This window comes from Pezoporus wallicus, unplaced genomic scaffold, assembly GCF_028554395.1.
Source record: "Pezoporus wallicus isolate ANWC-B61680 ecotype Strahan unplaced genomic scaffold, APGP_CSIRO_Pwel_v1 contig_8732, whole genome shotgun sequence".
Lineage (NCBI taxonomy): Eukaryota > Metazoa > Chordata > Aves > Psittaciformes > Psittacidae > Pezoporus > Pezoporus wallicus.
Window position 1 is genome coordinate 12,785 of NW_026639809.1, and position 26,916 is coordinate 39,700.

The 26,916-nt window shown below is 41.4% G+C and overlaps 1 protein-coding gene across 3 annotated transcripts in view; it reads right to left on the minus strand.

Moving 5' to 3' along the window:
• Positions 1–26,916, minus strand: part of SMAD1 (SMAD family member 1) — a 48,580-nt gene that overhangs the window by 3,274 nt on the left and 18,390 nt on the right. For all 3 annotated transcript variants that reach the window (XM_057416278.1, XM_057416277.1, XM_057416276.1), the window contains exons 2-6: positions 23,949–24,570; positions 10,716–10,973; positions 8,008–8,124; positions 2,398–2,619; positions 23–279 (exon numbers count right to left, since the gene is read on the minus strand). In XM_057416278.1, coding sequence (XP_057272261.1) covers positions 23–279; positions 2,398–2,619; positions 8,008–8,124; positions 10,716–10,973; positions 23,949–24,348 — 1,254 coding nt within the window. In that variant the 5' untranslated portion in view covers positions 24,349–24,570. The remainder of the gene's footprint in view (positions 1–22; positions 280–2,397; positions 2,620–8,007; positions 8,125–10,715; positions 10,974–23,948; positions 24,571–26,916) is intronic.

Genomic DNA, 26,916 nt, shown 5'->3' on the forward strand with positions numbered 1-26,916 from the left:
TCTCAAGCAAATTTTCACATACCTTTACAAAACTCATACGGAGCGTGCACATCTTTGTAAGCTCATACACTGTCTCAAAGCCATGGTTCACCGACTGAGCCAAAAGCTGAGCAAACTCTTGATTATTGAAAATCTTCAAACTGCAGCCACTGGGGATTTTGCAGACCGTTGTGGGATGGAACCCGTGATGGTAGTTGCAGTTGCGACTTTGCACAAAAATACTGCTGTCGCTAAGACATTCAGCATACACTTCCCCACCAACATAATAGAGATGAACACCTGAGAGAAGAAGGTTGACATAAAGAGGTTAGACAAATTCACACTGTGTATCTACTTTTAATGCTCTGCCTCAACAGAGATATATTTCTGCTTAGAGATAAACAATTGCATATCAGACCACAGAATCATAGAACGGTTTGGGCTGGAAGGGACTTTAAAGGTCATCTAGTTCCAGCCCCCCTGCCATGGGCATCATCTGTCTTTAAATTTCATCTTTACTTTTGTTTTATCAGCAGACAACTTGAAAAGAGGGTGTGTATGCATGTATATGTAAGGAGAATCGGCAATTCCTGCATTTTAACATGTTGTATATTCAACAGAAATGAACAAGCAGTAGTTTTGATGCAGTACACTGGATGGCTTGACCACCTGAACTTTTTCCCATTATATTTATATAAAACAATAATTGGGAATGCAGGTGGAGAGAGCAGCAACCTACTGCATAATCTGTAGATACTAAACCAGCCCCAAGCTGGATTCTCTCTGGAAATGTCCTCAATGCTATTTTGGGTAGCATGAGTTTTTTCAGCTTGGTTTAATTCTAGAAAACTGGGGAAAAAGTCTGGCCTTTACATTCCTCAGATTTAGCCACCAAATAGGCATATACACAAATCTTATAGGCCCTTCCCCTTCTACTGTCTGCTCCCTCACCTGCCACTGATGGCAGCAAGCCCCAGAAGAGCAACATATATGGAACCTTTGTGGAGATTTGCTGTCAATAGGACTCAGTTCCGAAGGCTTTGAGAAAGCAAGAAAATTTGCCTTTCACATTCAAAAATGGGCTATTTGCTAGTTAGATCTTTAACCTCCCACAATGTCACAAGTCAGAGAAGTGAACAGACAGAATTTAAAAACTAAACCAAGGTCCAGTCTTACATGATGTGCTCCATCATGTAAGATTTTACCACTTACTATGCGTGTACTTGTGTGAGTACATATATACTTCCACCTGATCTGCAATAACATTTACGCCTATGTCTTCAAGTTTGGGATTTACTCCTCCCTCCTTCCTCAAAGACTAACAGTTCTACATCATCATTAGCTGCATACATTTACTTATTCAAGTGTGTCTCTTCCACACTCTGCTTCAGTACATAGGCAGAACTCTGCTTGCAGCTGGGTTATTTTTAACAGGAAAATGAATGAGGTGTTAAATAAATATCCTGATACTTGCTAAGATGGATGGGGAGAAAAAGAAGAAAGAAATATTAGGACTTGAGTGGCATAACACAGGTCTGGTGTACTGCATGAGAGCTGCACAAGTCCTCATGTACAGTAAAGCTCTCCAGATCAAGGGCTCAAACTTGGAAGACCCAACAGTTCTCTTCAGTTTCAATTCTTTCCTCCTCTAAGAAGGAGGAAGATACTTCATTAATTGGCACTTACAAGAATACATCCCACTGCCTGGGACATGCTCAACAACACACCTCACTGCCTAGGGCACGCTGAACCTTCAACTGTCTCAGGAGATTTAGAGTTTACTACTAGTGTAAACACCTTAAAAAATGTATCACAGGAATGCTCCATTGCAGAAGGCAATGTCAAGCTTTGTGTGTCATTTGTATGGCAAGTTCTTATAAAACTGTATTAACCCAGAAACTTTTCTCATACATGGAACACTGTCACAGCCATAGAAAGGAAGCACAAAATTCTCACTGAAAGAATCACCATCCTGAGAAAAATGCACTGGAAAAACTGTTTTATCAGTTTGTTTCTCTAAATGCGTGTTAGGATAGTTAATTTATGTTGGAACTAGGGCTAGCTGAAGATCTCACGCCAAGAACTAGAAGTTACAATATACACCAATAATCAAGGTAAGTCAAGACATTTAATTAGACAAACTTCCTTAAGCTCTCCTTCTAATTAAGACCATAAGCCTTCTGGCAATTAAAAACTGATTAAGTGTAAAAGGTTCCTGTAATTACACACCAGGTAAGAACAATACTTTGCTCATAAGAACTGGCCAGAAAATTATATACTTACCAACAAAAGCACTTAGTCCATGTACTTGGGAAGACCAGTTTCATCTTGAGACAAGTGACCTAGGCTGTCACATGTCTAGGGGAAATGCCCACCCTCTCCCAAACCCAAAAACAGATGGAAAGATCCAAACCTTACCTTTGCCAATATGCCGCCTTGTATTCTCAATGGTGGAGTTGCGGTTAACATTCGAGAGCAGTCCCAGACAAAATCGGTTCTTGTTGTTGGAAGGATCAGTAAAGCCATCCACCAGGACACTGGTGGAAGAAGCATGGAACGCCTCCCCAACACGATTATTCAGCTCATAGTAGACAATGGAGCACCAATGCTTTGGCTCTTCATAAGCAACTGCCTGAACATCTGTAAAGCAACGACAGAAAATGTTACAATCTAATGGCACTGGAATACAGGCTCAGGTTGTAAAGATTAACAAAGCTTCAGATTTCGGCTGCAGATCACTGAAAGATGAGCTGGATAAGCAACTGCAGCTAAATGAAGGCTTTTGTATTATCAATTATATTTGAACTTTTCGTAGCCACAGACATATAACAGAATATTTCACCATACCTTTACCTGCACAATACTCACAAAAGACAAGGGTTGGCATGAAGTATCAACAGAAAAGTGCAGGAAGCTCATGGGCACACAAAAAACAGGGCCCCAGTATCCCTGCTCAGTTTTCTACACCACATTATGATGCGGCCCTGAACAGCAGAAAATGCTGTGATTATGTAACTCAGCTTCCTTTCTAATCTAGTAAATGAACTTCTACTTTATTTTAAACAGCTACCAAATTACCACCTCAGTGCTTACTGCAAAGTTCATAGAATCATAGAATAGTTAGGGTTGGAAAGGACCTTAAGATCATCAAGTTCCAATCTCCATGCCATGGGCAGGGACATCTCACACTAAACCATGTCACTCAAGGCTCTGCCCAACATGGCCTTGAACACTGTCAGGGCTGTAGCATTCACAACTTCCCTGGGCAACCCATTCCACTGCCTCACCACCTTTACAGTAAAGAATTCCTTCCTTACCTCCAATCTAAAGATCTCCTGTTTTAACCCGTTTAACCCGTTACCCCTTGTCCTATTGCTAGAGTCCCTCCCCAGCATCCCTATAGCCCCCCTTCAGATCCTGGAAGGCTGCTATGATGTCTCCATGCAGCCTTCTCTTCTACAGGCTGAACAGTCCCAGCTTTCTCAGCCTATCTTCATACAAGAGTTGATCCAGTCCCCTGATCATCCTCATGGCCCTCCTCTGCACTTGTTCCAACAGTTCCATGTCCTTTTTATGTTGAGGACACCAGAACTGCACACAATACTCCAGGTGAGGTCTCACAAGAGCAGAGGAGAGGGGCAGGAGAGGGGCACCTCCTTCGACCTGCTGGTCACGCTCCTTTGATGCAGGCCAGGATGTGGTTGGCTTTCTGGGCTGCGAACCCACACTGAAGCCGGCTCATGTTAAGTTTCTCATCAACAAAGACCTGTCCCAACACCGATCCCTGAGGGACACCACTCGTTACTGGTCTCCAGCTGGACATTTTGCCATTGACCACAACTCTTTGCATGTGACCATCCAGCCAGTTCTTTATCCACCTAGTGGTCCTCCTATCAAATTGATGTCTCTCCAATTTAGAGACAAGGATGTCGTGTGGGACAGTGTCGAACACTTTGCACAAATCCAGGTAGGTGATATCAACTGCTCTACCGCTGTCCATCAGTTCTGTAGCCCCATCATAGAAGGCCACCAAATTGGTCAGACAGGATTTCCCTTAGTGAAGCCATGCTGGCTGTCACCAAGCACCTTGTTGTTTTTCATGTGCTTTAGCATGCCTTCCAGGAGAATCTGCTCCAAGGTTTTGCCAGGCACAGAGGTGAGACTGACTGGTCTGTAATTCCCTGGGTCATCCATTTTCCCCTTCTTGAAAATGGGGGTTATATTTCCCTTTTTCCAGTCACTGGGAACTTCACCTGATTGCCATGATTTTTCAAATATGATGGACAGTGGCTTAGCAATTTCATTTGCCAGCTCCTTCAGGACCTGCAGATGGATTTCATCAGGTCCCATGGACTTGTGTATGTTCAGCTTCTTAAGATGGTCTTGAACCAGCTCCTCTCCTACAGTGGGCCTAGGGTCTTCATTCTCACAGTTTCTGCATTTGCCTTTCAAGACTTCAGTGGCGTGCTCAGAGCATTTGAGAGTGAAGATCAAAGTCAGTAAGAAGCTCAGCCTTCTCCAAATCCAGGGTAGCCAGTTCTCCCGATAGCTTCTGGAGGGGGCCTATGCTGTCCCTAGTCTGTCTTTTATTTGCAACGTAACTGTAGAATCCCTTCCTGTTATCTTTCACATTCTTAACCAAGTTTAATTCTAACTGGGCCTTAGCTTTCCTAACCTGGTTCCTAGATTCCCAGACAACATCCCTCTATTCTTCCCAGGCCGCCTGTCCTTGTTTCCACCTTTTATAAGCCCCTTTTTTCCTTCCAAGTTTCCTCAGCAAGTTGCATAGTGTCAGAGAGAAACAACATCACACCATTGCACAAAAGACCATTTATAACATTGGATACCAAGAAGCATAGCAAGGTAACTTAAATACATATAGCTGGCAGATCAATCTTTCAGCATTCAGGGTGTGCACAAATCTTTCTCCTGAGCTTCTCGAGGGAAGGGTAGGAGACTTCAAAAACCAAGAGAGAGAGACATTTGTCTGCAGAACACGCATGAAGCACATTTTCAGTACGAATAGATAATGCTTGGGACTGAAGGATGAAAAAGGGTATAATGTGCAGGATCCTAACAATTATGCTGGGCTGAAGAGCTGATGAAATAGAGGAAGACATTATTTAATTAGAATCTTTTATTCATCAAGTGCTACCAAACCCAAAATCTGCAACTGTTCATCATCAAAAGAACTACTTGTTGAGCAATAGCAAGGATTTCCTGGAACATGGTTTTCTACCCTAAAACCAAGCAGCTCCTCACTGAAGCTGGGAATTACGCAGAATGCCAACAGGAAATTCCTGGTTCACAACTTCCACCCATCAAGCTCTAGAAACACATTAAGTCTTGAGGTAACACTTGAGACTGTGGACAGGGAACAATTTCTCCAGATGATACCAAAGGTCTACCAAAGAGTTTCTTTCCCTGTGGGTGTCCAACAACGGCATAGGTTTCTTCGGACATCTCCACCCAGTGCACATTCTTTCAAGTGACAAATACAGCTACAAATTACTAAACTGCATCCAAATAAAAGGAGGCTAGTAAAGGGATACAGTTGCTTTATGTGGTTTTCTTTAAATGAAAGAGACTATTTCACTGCTAAGCCTAGCACAGTTGGACTTGATGCTGAAGATAGTTTGGAGATTAAAGTTCCAACTAGAGGCTGAAGTGCTAAAATGTAAACCAGATTGGTATTATAGGAAAACTTGTTTCTCTGGCCACAGATTTTCTTCTCCAAGCCCCAAATCTTTACTGAAATCAGCAAACTAAGACTAGAGTTCGTATTTTCCTCTGTTCACAGATCGCACCACTATGAGTTTTCTGACACATGCAAAACAAAAACCAAAAAGACCCCCCCCAACCCAGCAGATACAAAGGTGGCAAACAATCAAGAGCAGGATAACACACTGTGTTATCACTGCCAAACTTCTGAGCATAGTGTGCACTGCTGACCAATAACTTCCTTAAAACCCTGGTAGAAATGAGCTGATCTTTCCTGATACCCTTGCATTGTCTATAATTTCATGTCACTGTAAAAAAAAAAAAAATAGAAAAAACCCCTACCACTAATTAATTATCACTAAGATGTTGCTACCCTTTTAATTCCCATGAAGATTATCACATTATCAAAGCTGCAACTTTGTCCCAGTTCTCAAAGTCAGAAAGAAATCTTGCCAGCTGGCCGTTCTTACAGAATTAATCATATCTCTCTCACACAGATTTCATACTAACTTCCTTATATTTGCTTTAAGTCATGCAGAGCAGGTGTGTTCAGTCTCTCTATTCCCAGCATGGGCCAGCAATGGAAATCACCCAACTTCATTGACAGGATGCAGCTTATTAAATCAAATCTCCTAAGACTAACAAATCACCATGAAGAACATGCTTCTAAAAAGTCTGCAACTAAAATGCTGCAATAAATTCACAGTAAAAGCTCTTCTTGTACAACCTGCAGCAGATTTTTTTAAAGTAGCGCTATTCCAGCAGAAATACATGAATAATAAACACATTAAGGCACAGAGATGTAAGGGTTGGTCAGTTTGTTTAAATGACGGAACAGAGATGAAAATCCATTTACTAAACTACTAGGAGGGAAAAATGCTAATAGACACAGGTTTTATTTTTAGAGGGTGAAATGTTAAAAAGCAAGAAGAAAAATGCAAACCCTTTTCATCAACTGTCATGTATTAGAGGAATTCTACAGTACTTGTATATTTTGTTTAAGGGACAAACATGCAAAGGACTGCAGTTAGGCATAAACGGTGATAAATGTACTTCAGGCCAGCAAGGACTACACATAGAGTGTAAGGGGCCAAGGAAAAGTGGAAATGCTAGAGATGGGTTTTATCACATGCAAAACTCACTCCATGCAAAGAGTAAACAGGCTTATACAAAAGTTATCCAAATTGTTCTAAGAGGGCAAATATACTTCCTGAAACCGGACATTAAGCTTCACAACAAAGCAAGTTAAAAGAAAAACTAAAAATTAAAAAAAAAAAATCAAACAACAATTAAATTTTTCATATACTTGTGATCATGTGATAAATGCACTAAACCCTTTAGTCAGCAGTCATGGTTGGCTGCAAAGGCTTTAAAAAGCAATGCGTAAACGATATCTGTGTGATAGCACATAAAGCAACAGGGTTTTAATACAAATTTTGAAGTCTATGGCAATGCCACACCACAGGCCAACAGCTCTGAATTCTGAACCAAGTACCATCACTGCATGACGCAAAGATGGAACAAAAATGGGAAGATAGCATGGAACAACACAAAATACAAAAAAAAAAAACCAAAACCAAACCCACAACCCTCCAATGCCCTTATGACCAGAAGGGTAAATTGTTAAAAGCACAGCATACTGAAGTTTGGAATTCAGGATAAAAACTTAGTAAGAAAAGGCAATTTTATAAGATTTACTGTCTCACAGATAAAAATACAGATACTCCAGCTGCCCATGTAAAATATCTCTGAGAGTTTACATAACTGACAGTATCAGCATCCATCTAATCTTTGCTTGGAGAGTTATGCATGACCATATCAACTGTCATCCACAATTCAGCAGGCTTTATAGAGTATTAACTGCATTATCCCAATAAATCAATGTAATCATAAGACAGAAAGAGATTCCTTTCCTTGCACACCTGTAGTTTCAGCATCACATGCAGAAACGTGCAGCATCATAGGATTCCTTCTGTTTGGGGATTAGTGGAAGTTCCAGGTACAAAACATAAAATGACCTTGGTCATTGAATTGGTTGGGAGTAAGGAAGTAATAAGCCCCATACAGTTTACATTTTCAAAGAGTCATGTGATAGCGACTTGTCCTAAATTAATATTTACAATTTTTTATCTCCAGATTCACTGTTTCATCCCTTACAGCAACAGAAATAATTACGACTGTTTTTTAATAAAGATAAAAATTTTCATAACACACATCCAAAACTGAAACTCAGTTATTAAAAGTAAGCTCTGAAAATTCTTTACTTTTAAGAAGTAAAGCAAAAGACAAGAAGGAAGTCTTTTTTACCTCCTCTGTGTATGTCAGGGGGAATTGCAGGTGCCATCATGTTGGTATCCATTGGCTGGGAAGTATCGTGTGTCATCTGATCTTCCGGAGGCAGGTAAGCAGGAGGTGGTGTATCAGCTAAATGTAGAAAAGACAGAGATACACGAGTCCTTCCTCTCTTTAAAGTATAGTTACATACCTACATAAACAGTTTAAGCCTGGAAATGCTTCCAGCCTGACTCAGCTATAAACTTCCACCCACCAGAAATCTGAGAAAGCAATCACAGACCTTGAATCAGGAAAGCAAAGAATTACTGTGCATATTAAGCACAACTGAAATAAAAACAAGTCACTTCACCCCTGCCAAGACACAAAAGAAAGCTCAGCTGTGTTTCCAACCCACAGTTTTTGGTTGAAAGTGACATATAGACATTAAGGCGCAAAGGTCTCAGCACCAGGACAGAAGTAGATATGGTAAATGTGAACAGAAGTCAGAGCAGAAAACTTCCAGTTTGAACTTTCCTGTTGCCAAGATGTTTTCATTAGAAAAGTGTGCAAACATCCCAGATATATCCAAGGACCTTATTATTGTCATTGCAAAGTGTTAGCTCTATTTCCCTACATTGGCAACAGTAGTGTTCAGGAACCCAAATTCTACAGAAGTAGCCACCCTGGTCTGGAATTTATCTTAGTGTCTCTTACTGGTTTTACTGACCTGTTCAGGATTGAATCACTAGCATAAAACCAGCCCATGCACAATGACTATACTCACTAACACACTGCCCTATTTGAAGCTTCCCAGACAGGTACTCAAGTTGCTCTTCAGTGGCCTATTCACTTCTGGGAAAGCTTCCCAAATGGCTTCTTAGAAGTTGCAGGAAGTTGCCAATGTCACCATTTTCCAATAGACCAGAGGACACTCTCCTCCAAATCAACTGCAGAGAGGTTCATGCAAAGGGAGATTAGATTACCACTGTACTATCTCTGGCAAACAAGGCTGCTGCTCACCCCACATTAACTTCCATTACTGAGAACATTGATGGCAAACTACCACAGCAAATAATCACACGGGCCTCCAAAACCCTGAAAATCAAATTAGCAATCAACAAAAGGCAGGAGAATCACTGCTATGTAAGCACTGGGTTTTGTGGGGTGGCAGGGGTTTTGTGTGGGATTTTTTTAGTTTTCATTTAAATCTATTAACTACTTATTGTTTAGCAGATAATCTGTTGAGAGCTTTACATCTAATGCTGGCAGGTACCTTGCTAATTCCCTTATGTGTATACCCTCAATTGGATGATGAGCAGCAGAGAAAGATGGAGATGATACCAAGGCTGCATTAAAAGCTTAACAACCTGCATTGGAGTTTAAGTCTTGTGCTTCACTAAGCCTTAAATGTTGGTGTGTGTTCAAACATACTGTTAGTGATGCACAGGCACGGAAACAAAATTGTAAGGCCACAGGCAACAAATCAGGCACTATCTAGAAAGTTTTCAAGATCTCTGGGTAACTGCGCTGCTCCTTTTTTTTGTATTTGCCAAAACTCAGCCTCCTTCCCTACTAATACAAGACTAACAATTGTACAGAGCTAAGCATCAAAGACATCAGTATCTTCACCTCCCCCCTAATTCAATTTCTTCACTGCAGCTGCTGACTTGTCTTTATGGGCATGTAGGCAGTACAGACCCTCAAAAGATCAAGAGAACTTCTACAAGCCAGTGCTCAGGAAGACCTTCTTAGAGAAGCCTTTATCTCTGCTGGATGAGCCCCAACCACACCAATCATATTAAGAAAGAAAGGAAGGAAAGGCAGCTGATTTTGCAACAACTTTTCACATTTGTTAGAAAGCCAACACAAACTTTCCTTCCCTCCTGCCTCTGCAAATTCAGTAGTCTCCACTCACAAGAGAAAAATTTTAAAGAGAAACAACTATCAGCAGCAGACATCTAAGGATGTTAACTTCATGTAATAGGAAACAGATTTTCACAGGTCTGTCGCCTTGATTACACACACCTTCCCTCAGCCCTCGAATAAAACATGCAAACAGAACATCAGTTAAGTATTTGTATGGCATCCTTCTCCTAGCATTTTGATAAAGAAATCTCTCTCAGACTGCTTCTGTAATACTTTAACCCACCCACGCACAAAGACTAAAAAAAGACAGCTTCACAGAATTTTCTATGGACATCAGTCAACAAAGAAAGATTGTTACTTCTTTGAATTTAGGAAGTAAAACAGCCTGAAGATTTCTTCCCAGGGCCTTAAAGACCTGGTTTTCAGTTGAAGTGTATTTGTTTCTTGAAATTACATTTATGTGAAGAACTTTTCTCAAGTAGCAACAGCATGATGCCCTTGAGAAACATCCTTCTTCAGCAGAAATAAAGCCTTGTGCCAAATTTATGATGATCTCTTTCCTAAGCAACGATTCTCTCTAGCATTACACTTCTTGTTCATTAAACACTATGTTTTGTGGGCTAAATTGTTCAACTGGTCCCCAACATTCTGAATCTCTCCCCTGTCCCGTAAGTTTTACTGTAATGTTTTAATTGTGTCACGATATTAAAATACTTAGAAAGCACTTACTTAGTCATTATTACCTTGCATCTCTCAGCTCACTATTGAACACAACTGTTGGCTGATAATTTGCTATTATTAAACAAAAAAAATCACAATACCAGAGATGGCCAACCACCTTCTTCCTTCTGAAGGAGAACCGAAGTTGACTGTACCTGGCATTTGGAAAGGACTTCCAGGGTCTGAGCTGGCTGGAGAATGTGGGTAGGTGCTGCTGCTGCTTCCAGGTGAGTTTGGATAGCTGCTATTGGGCGAGTGGGGGAACGGATGATTACTGGGTTGCTGAAAAGAGTCCGGGAAAGTAGCGTTGTGCGGCATGTGGGGCTCGTTTTGTCCCAGGTTGCGGAACTGGGCCAAGAGGCTGTGCTGAGGGTTGTACTCACTGTGCCTTGGAACCAGCACTGGAGGAAGGACTGGAAAGGGAAAAAGAGAAAAGGCACAGCATTAGACACTCAGTTCTGAAGGACTAGGTTATACAGGGGAAAAAAAAACACATTCTTCCTCCTCTAGGGCATATTCACATCTGCCTTAAAAACAAGGTAATCAAATCTAGGAGTGTTTGTCTAAGCAAGAATTCTTTTCCTTATATCCAGTTACTGCATAGCCTGAATTCATAGCAATTGTGCTAGCTACCTGGTTTGCCAGATGGGAGCTTGTTTTCACAGAAGGCCAGGGAAGAAGAGCCAAGAACAAACCATAGTTCTGCAGTCTAGTTTTATTTGCACACAGAAATGCTGGGAAGTAAGCACACTACGATGCTGACATGCAGTTCATTCTGCTGCAGTTGTGATTCTGCTAATCATGTAATGGCCTGTAACCCAAACCCTTGCTAATAAGGACACATATTTTTTCCTGAAGACAATACTAATAGGCCTTGAACTCAGGCTGGTCCCAACAGCTGTAATTTTATTTTTAACATGGACTATGTTCTTACAAGTTAGTATTAAAACAGTTATTAATTCTTCAAGTCAGTTTACAAAATGTACAATTTAAACAAAATTACGTAGTTCAAAAAACCCAACTGAACAGCAATTGAGCTCCAACCATATACTACTGTGGGATCAGAGAAACACACATCAGAAACTACTAGTCTAGTCTCACCACACTCCAAAAGCCTCCTCACCAGCAGAGAAACAAAGCTCTCTCTTTAACTTGGAATACAAACATGATACCAGATACACTAAGATAAAAGAATCAGCTCTTTTTCCAGTGCCTCAGCTTCTATCCTTGAATGTTTCACAGCAAAGTCCAAGCAACTCAAAGGACTAAAATCTAGGCTTGTTATAGATTGAGATTTTGGGGAGAGGGAGATCCATGCACAAAGTAGCAGAAATGAAATAATGAAGTTACTCCTTTCCACACCTGCCTCCTTTCAGCACCTTCATTTCCCAGCTCTGTGGCTAAGGGCAACCGGAAGAAACCCCCTGGGATAGTCTGCCTTCAAGACAGGGTGCCAAAAATCCACAAAAACCTGTGGAAGCAAGCCAGGCCCCTGCCCTGTCCTCAACACATGGTGGGCACACAGAAGAGGAGCATGTATTCAGAACCATGCTATACAGACATAATCATCACTCAGATTAAGAAAGGTGTTTCCCAGACATCTGCTGCTACATCTTGTCAAAACAGCTTCTTCCAAGACAATGGGGCATCTTTACTTGTCCAAAAGCATTCAGATATTTATGTGAGTGTCCTGGAGTCTGACAGTGCCAGGACACTGCTCAGTGCACCAGGCCTGAGGTCTAGATCTATGTTTAAAATGGATACAAAAAGTTGCCACATTAAACCTGCCCTTTATTCCTAAAGGAAGTCATAGATTAACAACAAAAAAGGCAGGTTTGCCTTACCCTTTTTTTTCCCAGCATATGCCTAAGAGAGAAATTAAGCCACTTGATTTTTGCCCACTAGTGGCATTAATGCATGTAAAACCTGATCCCAGAAATCTTCATTGAACATATACTGAGGGAAAAAAAAACCAAACAAATCCCTCACTACTGAAATTAAGGCTGCCTGTTAAAAGTCAGGAGCAGGTTTTAAAGATTTATTCTGATGTCTCATGTCTCACTTCTTAGAGCGGCTTCACTGAGATTCCAACAGATCTCAAGTATTTGAGGGAGGTGTCAGCCTAAGTGGATTTATTTAGATGTGAAAATTTTAACTAACCCCACTTTACAAGGAATATATGAAGTTTGTAATTACAACATTTTCTGAAACAAAACATCCAAACCATCTGCCATCCTACAGAAGTTCTCAATTGCAAAACACCCAAGGAGAAGCTGCATCTCCCTTGGCTGTGCAGACTGTCCCTTGCCTCCAATGTAGCCATTCATTTTTATATGTCACTAGGAAAAAAAACAGAGAAAAAATATTAAAATAAAAGTTACTCAACATTCAGGGAGGATCGCAAAACCCCTCATTCACAACGTGGCACGTCAAACCCAATCTCTCTGAATATTAGGATCTCTCAGAAATAAGCTCATTCTGTTAAACCTCACAGTCCTTTTGCAGTGAGGCTAAGCCCTATTTAACTGTCATAGTCAACATTTGCTGGGCTAATAAATTACCAGTGAAAAAAGTAACAATGAGATCATGTGTTAAAAAGTATTTTCCCTTTCCTGCTTTTATGATTCTTCCTTACTTTTCCAAGCATTAAAAACACAGCTTTCCTATCTCTTCCTTTCCTGTGGATGAAGGTCAAACCATTACTTTGCTGAAGTTAATTTGTGCAGAAAGTACATCACCTACCTTTCCCACCCCCTACCTCACATTAAACAATGACACATATGACATCACAGGAAGCCACACAATTTATAGCATTTTAAAATAGCAGAACAGGATATTTTCTGTATGTTTTCTGCAATTAAAATAAAGCAGTGCCAAATTTTCCCATGGTATATACACATATTTTCTCCTGTTGGGCAGAATCACTGGTGACATTTAGAAGGACTCAAAATTAGAACAAGTCTCTTCCCAGCTCTCCTTCACACATACCTACACTTTTTCTCCAACTACCTCAAATGTTTAAATGCCAACTTCAAAATGAACATGGAAAGGGTGGAAAGGGAAGAGGGGAAGAATACAACTGTTACTGATACACCACAGTCTCAAAAACACCATTGCATAATTTACTTTGAGAGCTGCCCCTAATTCACATCCTCCCTCTGTATACAACCTTAAATGAGGAGCAATAGCCCTGAAAGGCCAAGTCAGGTAAGACAGAGACTACAGCACTCTAGTTCAAGACAGTCACTTGCTGCAGTAACCTGATCTCCCTGCAGCTCTCAGGCTTCTTCGCAGGCTAGGTGCTCCTACTGGAGTCACAGAAGGATTAATGTGAATCCTGCTCACTCAGGAGTGAAGACATGAGCACGGACTGGGACCTTATCAAGTATGGAAGGATGCCAGGAGTTCAAAACCTAACCGGGGATACATACCCTTCTTACTTCCCACTCCCCTGTGTAAGGCGCTGAGCTTCTGGTCAGGCTGTAGACCTCAACCATATGGAGTAACAAATTACTGAGGCTCAGTTCAGCAGGGGAGAAGGCTGATCTCTGCTGCAGTTGCCAGCTCCAGGAAGAGGTATAATTGAAGTGGAGAAAGCATGCGAGAGTTATACTGCGCTAAGCCAACACACCTGTTGCTATAGAATAATGAAGCCACACACATCTTTGCTGTGTTGATCTCTGCAGGGTGCTGCCCTAACAGTTTGCAGACAGAATTTTCCCTTCCTCTTTACCTTCTTCAACGGAACAGAACATGGATACCAAAAAAAAGACAGTAAGATCTGTTCTTAAAGATAACTGTTTCTATATTCAGTAGGGATGCATATATTTAAGGGAAACATACTATCGAATACACCATTTGCTTAAAAAGCTCCTGCAACAGATTTGCAAATTCAACCTCATTAGAATTGTGAAAACCAGTTAATGGAATAGAACTACAAGTCATCAGACACCTTGATTTCTGTACTTTCTCAAACACCAGATTTAAAGGTTTTATGGGCTATACCATGGCTAAATTTTGCTCCAAGATTTTGTGTCAATGTGGACCTGGAGTTGAGAGTTAATATGTGATTACTAGCAGTAATATTACTAGTACTGAAGAGGAAGATAAACCACCTGGAACATAAGCTGCCTGGATGGGTATGTTTTTGGAACTCTAGCTAAGAAGAAATCCTGCATCTATCAAGACAGCCTGGGAACTGGGCAGCTTGTTTTTACCATGCAAATAATACCCAGAGTATGCCAGCACCAAGCAAGTGCAGCTGTATTCAAGAAATTACAGCTACAGGGCAACTTCACCCACAGGGCTATTCCATCTAAGAGCCAAGAATGCCAAAAATATAGAAGATAGATCTAAGACAATCTGACTGTTCAGATAAATGTTCCAACTAACCACACCAAGAAAGAAGTGCTTTTATGAAAATGTAATTGTGGCCTTTGAAGAAAGCTACTGATCTCTGCTCTTTTTAATCTCTTAGCACATCATGCTGTTCTTCAGAAAACTAACAGGTGTGCTGTCCTAGAGTGAAGATTTTTTTTTGTTCTGTTTTCACATTCCAGAGATAATTTTAGAAATAAATTAGAAAGTCTGCAATTTATTATTATGACTTTTTAAGTTTTTCTATTAAAACCAAACCTGAACTCCACACCTAATCCAAGCTGAAGGACCTACTGTACTTTCAAAGTAGCATATTTTCTACACAGATGCACAAGCCCAGATGACAGCTAGTTTCCCTTGAGGGCTCATTTTTGTTCCCCCTTTGCATGTTACATGAAGATTTGCAAAGGTACATCTGTCTGCACATCTGGCAATTGAAAGACCAAGTAATGAAATACACCAAGGGGCCACATATATAAGAAAGCAGACTTTGATCACCTTTCATTGCTGAAGTAGATTCCATTTCTTCTGTGAGCTTTACAAAATAAAAGAAAGAAAAAGATAAGCAATTGCTGCTGCACTTTCTGCTCTTAAAAATCATGACAACTTGGTCGAAGTATGTTTGTAGAAGTGTTTATACAAGCTTCTTATCACAACAGGGCCCTCAGCCCTAGTGAAGACCTGAGGTCACTACTGTTAGACAGCATGCTTTAATTTCCAAGCACCATATAGCTGTGTTTTCATATGAATCTATGCAAAGCCACTTCTGTTTTAGTAGGAAAATAGAACTGTCTGTTGGGAAGGAGGAAAATCCTCACACACCAGTCTGTGCTACCTTGAAATGGGTACAAAAACATGGACGGGGGAGAAGCTTGAGGATTGCACTCCACACTAGATACAAAATACTGCAAAAATGAAGCAGTAAGAAAAAATGACGTGTTAGTAGGAGAAAGGGAAACAAAACACAGCAGCAGTTAACCTAATAAATTTCATCCCTCTGAAAGACAGCTTATTTTCCTGGCTTTGAGGCCACAACAGCTGAAGTGGGCTGTGGCATCCTGGTGAGCAGCCCAGTCCCACAGTGGGAACAGAACAAGTACCACCATATGCTCAGCTCAGCACGCTTAGTTTGGCTCTCTGCCTGCAGCAGAGAGTCACCAAAGCATGCTGACTGAAATGGGACTTTCAACATCTTGCTTGTAAACAAGAAAGCGCCAAGTAGAAAGAAAAGTTTTGATGTCATTAGATTTTCCCATGCTGCCTAAAACAAGACCTGGCAAAATTAAGTATTATTTCACCAGAGGACAAGTTCTCACATACAAAGACATTTACATGGCTATACTTAGGATAGAGTTTACTCTTGGTTAAAAAAAAAGATTAATAGCGTTCTGGCAAAAGCAGTCTCTGAGGATCTAACTACTTTAGGTTGTTCCAATACCACCTGGCTTAAGCAAGGCTGTGCTACTGACTGTGGTAGCACAACTTTGCTTTACTGTTCTCTCAAAAAGGCAGAAATGCCAGCCTTTTGGACTTTTGCTCCAAACCTATGTTCTAATAATTGCCAGTGAAAAGGCTCAATAATAGCTATTCAGCAGCCTGTTCTGGGTAACAAACATGCCAGACTTCCTTTTCCAGGAGAAAGCTGAAAACTCTCTTGTTTTCTCAACTCTTTTATTTTACAGTTTCAATAGACCCCATGGCTTGATTTGTCATTTTACATAGTTACCACTGAAGACTGCACTTAAAAAGACAGAACAGTTGTTGCTTTTTACTGACTTTACTTTTACATCAGACATCTGTTCTAAATGCATTTGGCAAGTAATATTAGTACATTTCCTGCATTACAATATTCAGCTAACATTAGATTTTATTTGCAGATGCTCTGATAAGCTAATATTTTGATTAAACTGACATTTGTCAAGGCAAATTTCAGAATTTAGTACTAATTGTATGCACAAAAGGAGTTCTTGTAAGCAGATCTGGGGGAAAAGCAGTCCTGATACAGGAAGAAGTTACAGTGATACTGTATGTTAACTTGGACATTTACACAGATCAGGGTTCAAATTACCTGTATGAAAGTCATGGCCACTATCCTACCAAGTAGGTTAAAACTTGGAAGTCTGGTCTTTTAGTCAGAAGAAACTTCTGAATCTGATTAATTTTAAAGAAAAAAAAAAAAAGACACAAACATATCCTTCTTGACAACTTTTATTCCTTTATTGCAGCTCATTTTTCTGACATGGGGTGAGGTGAGACAAGAAAACCCTGCTGTTAAGACTATTCCCTCCTTTCTGCCTCCTGATTTCAAATCCTGCTTCCCATGTCACCACCCATAGTTACGGTAGAAAATTTTAGAACTGAATCCTGCAAAAGTGAAGAAAGTTTTACCCTGCTTGCCAAGCACACTGACAGTTGCTTGCTATTTTGGGAAACAGCCCTGTAATTGTGCCCACCTGTTGTAGCAAGCTATTTTTAAAGTTACACCAAGCAGCCTTACACAGCAATACAGCAAAATTCAGGTGCAGCCTGCAGAGGTGCACAAATCCTGCTGTTCCCATGAGGGAACAAGGATTTTTCTAACTGCGTTCTACATATTAACTCCAAAGGGATGCTCCTCCCTTACATCCCCCACAGCACCTTCTTCTTTGCCTTTGGTCTCCTGGCCATTCTCTCTCCAATGCCTGGCACTGATGCCATTATCCTCCACCAGGCCTGGTGCTGACAGGAGCCGCTCCACTGGGCTCCCTCTGGCCTGGGCCATCAAAGCTCTTTCATCTTGCTGGAAGTGGCACGGAGGCTCTCATGTCGAGCCCTGGTCTCCCAGGTGCTGGGTGGTGGGAGACAGCAAGCAAGTGCCAGGACCCCAAAGAGCTCAGCCAGACAAGCTTGCAGACCCAAAGGGACTTGCTTCTTACTCCCAATTTTTCTCTCTTGGTTCCAAATTTGATCTGGACAGACTCAATCTGACAGTCCCAGGAGCCACATTTGAACCCTGCTGTTTGCAGGTGTGAGCAATCTGAGAGGTGACTTGCTGCAACAGGCTGAGTCAGGTTGGAAGCACAGAGGGAGTATGCCATGACAGGTTTTAAAGATCCTCTTCTCATTTCTCGATCCAAGTCAAGAACTAGCTTAGGAATATCCTTTTTTTATGCAGTGATCCTGGGACAATTGAATACAGGCAGATAAAGCAGACTAACTCATTCCGTTTTTCTGTAAAGTACTGAAAAAAAAGAGAACTCAAAAGCATTACCAGACCAATATACACAAACAGAAATCTGTTTATTTCAAATAGCATTAAAAAGGTCCTTTAAACATGCCTTATTTTTCTTTCACTGAGGACCACAGCTGCAACATTGTACAGTGGAGCATTCAAGGAACATTTACTTCCAGGACCACATGAGTCTAAACCTGCCTTACCCAGGATTTCCACCATTTCAAGTTTCTTTCTGCACCCCTGGTGCCTGCAGTAAGTGTGCAGCCTCATGGAGTCTTGCTTAGAGCAAACAGCAGAGGAGATCAAAGACAAATATGAAAACAATCAGGTTAAAGTCACAGGCAAGTAGTCCACACCGGGAGCAAAAAACAGCATGACACCTACCGTTCCTGCAGAGCCTGGGGACCTGGCCTCTTCTTGTGGCAAAAAACAGCTGTACATAAGGTAAAACATTCCTTGCCAACAGCAAGCTTGCTGGAGCACATGTCCACTTTGAATTCTTGGTTATAATGTAAAGGAACATCATGATCTTTAAGCAGAACTGACAATTCAACTGTATTTGCCTGTGTCATGAAAAAGTAACTGCTGCTCATCGCCTGACTGGGGTGGAACACGGTCACCATTGGCTTCATAAAGCCCCATGACGTAGAGCAGACTGCAGCCAGCCTTCCCAAAGAGGAGATGCTTAACAGAAGAAAACATCCAACCTTATTTATCTATACTTTACTGGTAATTGCAAAAACACCTGAACCACTGTAGTTATCTTCTACCTCCAAGTGTCTGTGCTGACAGGCTGATCCACGGAACTAGAATATTTCAGAGGACAGACTGGCTGCTTCTAGACTGACTGGTTTTAGTACCCCCAGCACTGCATCTTGCAAACACAGCAGACCATCAGAGGCACCTCCAGAAATGAATACTGAAAAGTTAACAACTGCATTTCCCAAGGGAGGTTTAAGCTCACTCAGATCAATGAACACAGTTTCTTCCCAAACCTGACCCCTGAGGAGGCATCAGCAGATTCTGGACACTCTGAGGAGACATCATGCAGCTGTGCGGCAGCATGTAAGAGTTTACATAAACACTCTGCACCTTCAACTACTTCCACATATAAAGCACAGAAGTGAAATTAATTCCTCTTTTTCCTCCTTTGTTACATATTATAAACTCAAATCCTCTTTAGCCTCCTAGGAGGCTGATGAGCAAGATGCAAATGAACACAATTCTGCACCAGATGGAACCAACAGCTAGTGTTCACTAGTATTTTAATAAACTGAAATATTCAGTTTCTTCATCTTCCTTCCTTCCTGTTAGCTAAGGCAAAAGAACTTAACTACGTCTCCTAAAGTCACATTATAGGTCTGATTTATTTTTACATCTTTAATAGCAGTGTCAATTTAAGCACCTTTCATCTTCCATGCTCCCTATCCCATTCCTTTTGTTCTGCTGTTAGAGCAAACAGGATCAAGATTTAAAAGACAAATCCCATTCTGCCCCCCTAAATTCTGGATGACATCTTTCACCTGATCCTATTGACATAACTGAGGAGAGAGGCAAGTGACAGAGGCTGTTTCTCCACAGAAACCAAAGGAATAAAAGAAGGGAAGGGAGTATCCCAGGAAGAACTTCCAAGCGTCATTTCACATGTTCGCCAGCAAAACCTGAGAGATTATTTGGGGCATTTTTTGAGAGATGAAGAACATCGTGTTCACTTTTTTCTCACACTCCCTACCTACACTCTACACCTAATTATTTGTCAAGTCTTGATCATGCTTAAGGATAGTCCCAAGCCAGGTACAACCCTGAATTCCAGATATCTCAAAACAAAAGTAAAAAACACTGAGAAGAAAAAGCAGATTCAGCCAAGTGAGCACACCAGTTAGGCTGAGCATGCCAGTTTATAAAAGGCATCAAATTTAGACCCTGCCCTCCTTAATTAAAAGCTTTGCTTTGCCTTGCCAAAGGAGAAATTTGACAGCCATTAACTACCCTGCACCAGAAATAATTTTGCACACAAGAGACATATGAAACAGCACCAGTGAGCTACCATAACACACCTCAAGGAAATACTTCTTCCCAAGAGTCGAGTACAAGGTTGTGTTCCCATCCCCAGCAACAAAGCAGCCTCTACTTTCTCCTCACATTTTCCATTACCTCCACTCCTCCCCACATCATCCGCAGGGCTCTGTTAGTACTGATGTTCCCCCAATCACACAGCAAGCCCCTGCGCTGCTCTGATCATCCTGGAAGACAACACAGCCAGGGAGGGAAAAAGTGACTGTGAGCCGGTTCAGCAAAGGCCACACAAACAGCTGTGCTGGCACAACACAGCGAGCAGGAGCTGTTTATGTACCCAGTTATGGACCAGGTCTTTATCGCCTGGGGGGCTTGCTGATACCAAGCTGACCATGACAGGAAGGCCACCCTTCCTCGCCTTCACCCCGTGCCCCCATGTTGCCTTGCCCCAACTGACCCCACAGAGAGTGAGACAAGGGCACCAAGCTTGCCAAGCTAACTGTGACAAAATGCAGTTTTCCGTTTAGTTTTCTTGATCTGCAGGATCAGATAGGCATCCATGCCTGCACAGAACCTCCAGGTCAGGTTAGGCATTCATATGTACCACCACACCTTACCCTGCCAGATGCCACATCCCCCTTTGCACAGATGCAGCAGCACAGCCTGTGCTCAGGGACACTGGGAGGCTCCCTATTTGAGACTGCGGATAGTTTTCCACCTCCTTTGACTGTTTACAACTGGTTCCTATCTACCCTACTAACAGAAAAATCTCCTGTTTGCATTCAGGTGTAGATTTGCAGCTTGCAGACACCACAGCATGCCAATTCTCGTGTTTTCCAAGCTTATCTTCAAGTTGAACAGCAAGGATGAATTAAAGTATAAAGATAGAAAATCCATGCATCCCTCTGGCACAAGGAGAAAAAGTGATGCGTCCATAGCACTAACTTCCAAACACAGAGCTTTGCCTGATTTTATGTATTTGAGGATTTACTGCTAATCTGTTCCTCAAAACTTACACAACACTGAAACAAACCACACACAACCAGAAGAGTTAACATAGATGCCACCCAATGCATGCACTGTACGCTTCAGTTCTCCAGTAACTGGATCTGCACAAAGGAGTTTTAAATACAGACCACACTATCAGACCAGAATTTCATGACGTACCTTGCACACAAAATGTGCATCATATGCAATATGAGCTTCAATTTTATTTTGTCAAGAGACAGTACATTTCAAACCCTCCTGACTGTTATGATGGCCTTGGAAATGCAAACCTTGATATCTGCTCGTGCCCATACACTGCTGGAAACAGTGGCTCATGCATGAATTCCCACTACCCATTAATCTCAAAGTGTAAGCACTTATGCAGCAATAGTGGTGTTTTAATGTCCTGGCAAAAATGGGAAAAAATGGTTAGCAGAATTTGGGAGTGACTGTCAGGAAAGGAAGATAAAGATGACATTTGGAGGACAGCAAGGACAGGGAAGGGGCAGGAAAAGAAGTCATAAAGGTATGAAGCACAGCTCTCCAAGCCAAACAGGAGTTCAGCTACCACCCATTTCCAAAAGCCATGCTTTCCCACCATCCCCATGTAGTATCTTCCCAAACAACAGCAGGCCTGTGGATGACTAAATATATACCCTTCTTCCTTTACACAGCCAGCCAGAGAACTCAGTAAAGCCACAATGGGCTTCAGCCCCACTCTCACTCACACAAGCTGTTTATAAAGTTCAAGACATAACTTCATCATGCATGTAACACTGTACCTCCAGACCTGGATTTAACAGGGCACCTCAGCAGAGGTCAACAGTAGCTCTTGGTCAGCAGCTACCTCCAGGATATTTTAAGTGGTTAAAGCAACACATTTAGCTTGTGGAAGACTGAATACTTCTGCCAGCTCTGATTATAACCAGCATGCTTACAGGAAAACTGCCCAGCTGCCCTTTAGGCAGCATATCTAGCTTTTCCGGAAGAAGGGTGTTCTCTGGACAAAACAGAAAGCATTTTATTTCTACCATCTCCAACTTAAGTTACTGGTTTGGAATTTTTTTTTCCCCCAACAAAAATTCTGTAGCTACATGAATGTAGAGATTTTTACCTCATCCAAAACCAATTAAAGAGCAACCCAGAATTTAAGCTTACAGTTAATAACTTTTGCTTCATTTCCCAAACACAAAATTCGTAAGATGACTTAACATGCAAACCCCAGCTTTCTAACCACTTAAGCTACTTAGCAGCACTCAACTAAAATGCATATTTCAGCCATCTTTTGAAAACTTTAAACTATTTTTAATTTACATATCTTATTAAAATGACAACAGGTTTACAAATACCTATTTTTAAATATGGTATAGATGGTTCAAATGAGAATGTTCTGAAACTGAGTAATTGTTTTCAAGATTACAGCAAAATGAGTTAGACCATGCCATTTGACATTACAATAACAAAGCCCAACTGTTGCTCAATCTGACAGGAATAAATCTCTTTCAGGAATTTTAATTTTCAATATTTTGGAACACTGAATGTAAACAACTAGCACAGAGATATGCAAACAGCCAGCAGTAAAAGGACATAACTATTCTACTATCCCACTTCTGCCTAACATGGAATTGTTAGCAATTTTAACCTTTATTTTTTTTAAACTTTTTAAGAACTGTTTTTCCAGTGCAGAGTTCCTTTGTTCAAGCTTCTGCTGCATAAATACATACATTATGGGTATTCTGCAATTCACATGCTTTCCAAGTTAATACTAACACACCAAAGTGAAATATTTAACATCTCTATATGCATTATTTGTTGTAGATCCAAGACAAATGCAATGTCCATCCCCAGAAAAACAACCTTGCAACAACCTGATTTTCAGTGTAGTTCTCAAAGTGTCCATGCGAGTCTGGAGAGGCAGCTTTGCAGTTTATGGAATGCCTAACACATTTAAAGCGGGGAAGTCCACCCATGCCTGCACTGCATTTCTGCAGATGTCCCTGTACAACCTCAGTAGCTGGAAACTAGTGTAGATGTGTCCAAGCACATTTCATCTTAGTCCCTGGGAGTAAGTATTCCCTGATAACAAACTTGCATAAGTTTAGCACAGATTTATCAAAAAGAGATTTGGCCTTTTAAGAGAAGACAGCGAGAATGGGTTACAACTTGAAAAAGAAGTGGGTAACAGGTAAACAAACTGTGCTTACAGAAAGGCTGATGGTAGAACTTCACATACAATGAAACACTGCTATCAAAGCTTTAAACTGATGGAATTATATTCTGCTGTCTAAAATTACAGTCTTTTCAAAAGGACAAAATTGGGACATCCTAAAGACAGTATTTTCTTCAGGGGTCTGAAGAAACAGAAGTGACTGAAGATAACAGTAATTTGGAAATAATACCGCTACTGCAATATGTTAGAATGGCTTTCATGCACAGACTGCAGTAATCCTTTACATTAGCTTGCAGGGTTTTATACATTGGTCCGCACAGTAAAAACCAAACTAATTGAAGGATAGTGGTCACCAACAAAACCAGGTGATACCAAGCCTAGCAGCCTAAGGCATATATTAAGACTATGCCTCTGTATAGCGATAAAACATTTACACAAGTGAAGCATTTGCCATGTGAAACAGAGAACTGCTTATTAATGCTTACATCCAGATAAACTGCAGAGGAAGAATCTGACATGTGCAAACAACCACTTCTGCTTATTTAAGATGGCAGTCACAGGATTAATTGCCATACTTTGCATTGTTCAGATAAGGTGTAAAGGTACAGACAAGGAAGAACTTACCAGGACTCTCTACCCGCTTGTAGTGGTAGGGATTGATGCAAACCTCCTTCTGTTTTGAACCAAAGGGAAATTCGCAGCATTCCAGTGGTTTCAGTTCATGATGGCTTTGAAGGTCCGGCCAGCGCCACACTCTACAGTAAATTACATGTGGTAGCCCTTTCCGGTGCGAAACCTGAAGCCTACCATCCAAGGAACGAGGAATTGTGACACAGTTGCTGGGCTGACCAGGACAGCTTAATGCTTTTTCCAGTTCCTCCATAGCACCTTTTTTCTTCTTCAGTTTTTTCACTAATGCATCAACAGCCTTTTCTGCCCATTTTTCTTCTTCATCCCCCTGCTTCCATCCCAACAGCCTCTTCACTGCTGGGCTGGTGAAGGAGAATAAACTTGTCACATTCATGGTGACCCCACTGTGGTGGTACCACAGAACCAAGCAGCAGATTCTCCTGTTCTTCCACCACCACTAGGGTACAGCAGATTGTGTCAGTAGTTAAAAGCAGCCTGTATGAAATAATTCTGGTCCTTCCCCCTTTTCAGTCCTCCAGTCCCAGGAAGGCGGGGCTGACATCCCCCCTTGACAGGCACAACCTCCTCATGACTCTAAACCCTTCTGGCAAACAACCTACAGGAGAATATCAGAGGGATAGAAAAAATATTAAATTAACATAGCAACAATTAAAACATCCACCACCCACCCACAAAAGTGACCAAAACCAACCGAAAAAAAAAAAAAAAAAAAAAGGGTTGACAGCCTCCAGAACTGTACTCAAGGCACACCTGATGAAGACCTTTAAGCCACAGGGCCTGTTGCTGAACCCTGTATATCCTTCTCCCCAGGTCACCCTGGATTTTTGTGCCAGGCAGCAAGAGGGAGAGCAACTGCATTTGCCAACTTCAAACAATACTTCTGCTTGATGTCTGAGCATGGCCTCAGTTAGTACCACAAAAGGCATGATAAAAAAAAGCTAAAACACAAGAAGACATGGCTATGTTTCCACACATACTCCACAAAAGGGCACAGAATAGTTAGGGTTGGAAGGGACCTCTGGAGATCATCTAGTCCTATATTAGAAATGCAGTTCGCATTAAACCAAGCTCCCCAGATTTCATCTTTCACTGTTCAGTGTGAAGGGCACTCCTGTCTACCAATTACCTGTTGTGACCTTAAAGAGCAAAATGTCCCAAGGAACCTGTGCAAGATCACTGGTGCTTTACTTATTTATTTTATATATATACCATATATATAAATACCAGTGATGCATCTTAAAAATCACTGCACCAGACTTGCACATACTATGATCTGAAACAAAACCAGTTGAGCTCAAAGCAGTTGGCTTGCTTTGAGGAACAAACCAAAAGGAAGAAAAAAAACTAGAAAGATCTTCACCCTCACTCATCTCACATAAGAAAGAAAACTACACTTTCTCATCACACTAAAAATCCCTCACATAGCTCATAAGCAGACTGTGAGGGAAAGATATCATGAACTTTTACTGATTACATCCTGACCCTTCCCACTGCAAGCTGAGCACGTTGCCTGCCCAGTGCACTCATGGACATATGAAAGAGTGGGAAGGACAAGGAAGTCCTGATAAGAAGATTTCAGGCAGCACAGTGGTCCTTGACTTGGGAAACATGAAATGGAATGCAGCAATGGGTGAAGAAGGAGAGGAACACCACGTATGAAGAAGTCCCTGTTGTTTCACACTTGTCCAGGCTGGGATCAGCCAAAAGGCTCTGCCAAGGGAAGCAAGAGAGACCCTGCACTGTCAGGGAGGAGAAAATGAGACAAAGAGCACTAACCCACCAATTTTCAAACAGAGCATGAAGACAGACAGGAAACGCATCCTGGACTGGATACCAACAGGTTGCAGAGGAAGGGAGAAGGGGAAAAGGATATGAATGTTTTTGTTGCCATCAGAAAGACACAAAAACCCCTAAACAACCAGCAACCTACACACACACAGAGAATAGGAGGCAGCACACCCACATCAGACACAATTCCATAGTTATACTAAGAAAAGATTGCTGCTCTTAAAATCATAAATGTTATTTCACACAAAATGTACAGGTTCCACACACAAAAGTTAGAAATTCCAGTGGTGTATCGTGAAGAAATCAAGCCGAGCTTTCTACTTCACATTTATTCAAATGAAACAAAAAAATATTTAAGAGACTTGAATTGATTGAAGTTCTAATCAAAAAGGAAGTATGAAGTATAAATCTTGATCCAAACTTCTGTCAACATTAACAATGACTGCAGACATGGTTCTACCTAGGCCTGACCCATTTTCACCAAACTACTTTAAAAATAAGTGGCCAACCTACTTGCCTGTCTAGTAAGACTGTGTTTATACTAGCCTGAAAATGCAACCCTAACATGAGCTAGTAGCATACAAACTCAGCAAAGACTAAGATGACATTCAGCTGCAGCCCCGAGTAGTCAGGCCGTAGGAACAGATTTTCCAAAGTTTTTGGATCAAATCCTCCCAACATACACACATCACACTCCCAAAATCATAAAACTATTTCACCATCACAATCAAACGTATTATCTTAACAGCTGGCATCTGTCGCAACAACTGTGGCAAGAAATCCAATAGGAGCAGAAGGAGCAGTATCAGGTACTGTGGATATGCTTGGAAGTAATGCAGCTCAGCAGGACCTAGCTGGCCACAGGCCTCCAGCTCAGGGACTCCTGCTGAAGTCCTGCCTGCAAATCTAAGCACACTGCAAACCCTGAACAAGCCACAAGATAAAGTAAAAGGGGAGAAAACCCACAGGCTACTGTACACTCCACACACTAAACTCCAATACCAGCATTAAGCTAAAAAAAAGTTTAAAAGGCAGTGTAGGTGGAGTTTTTAATTTCCAAGAAGCAGAGAGCACATCCAGAGTGCTGAGCTCTTGCCAGTACATTCCGTTTCCCTTTCTGTCACTCTTGGTTTTTGCAGGGCATCATTTCCTG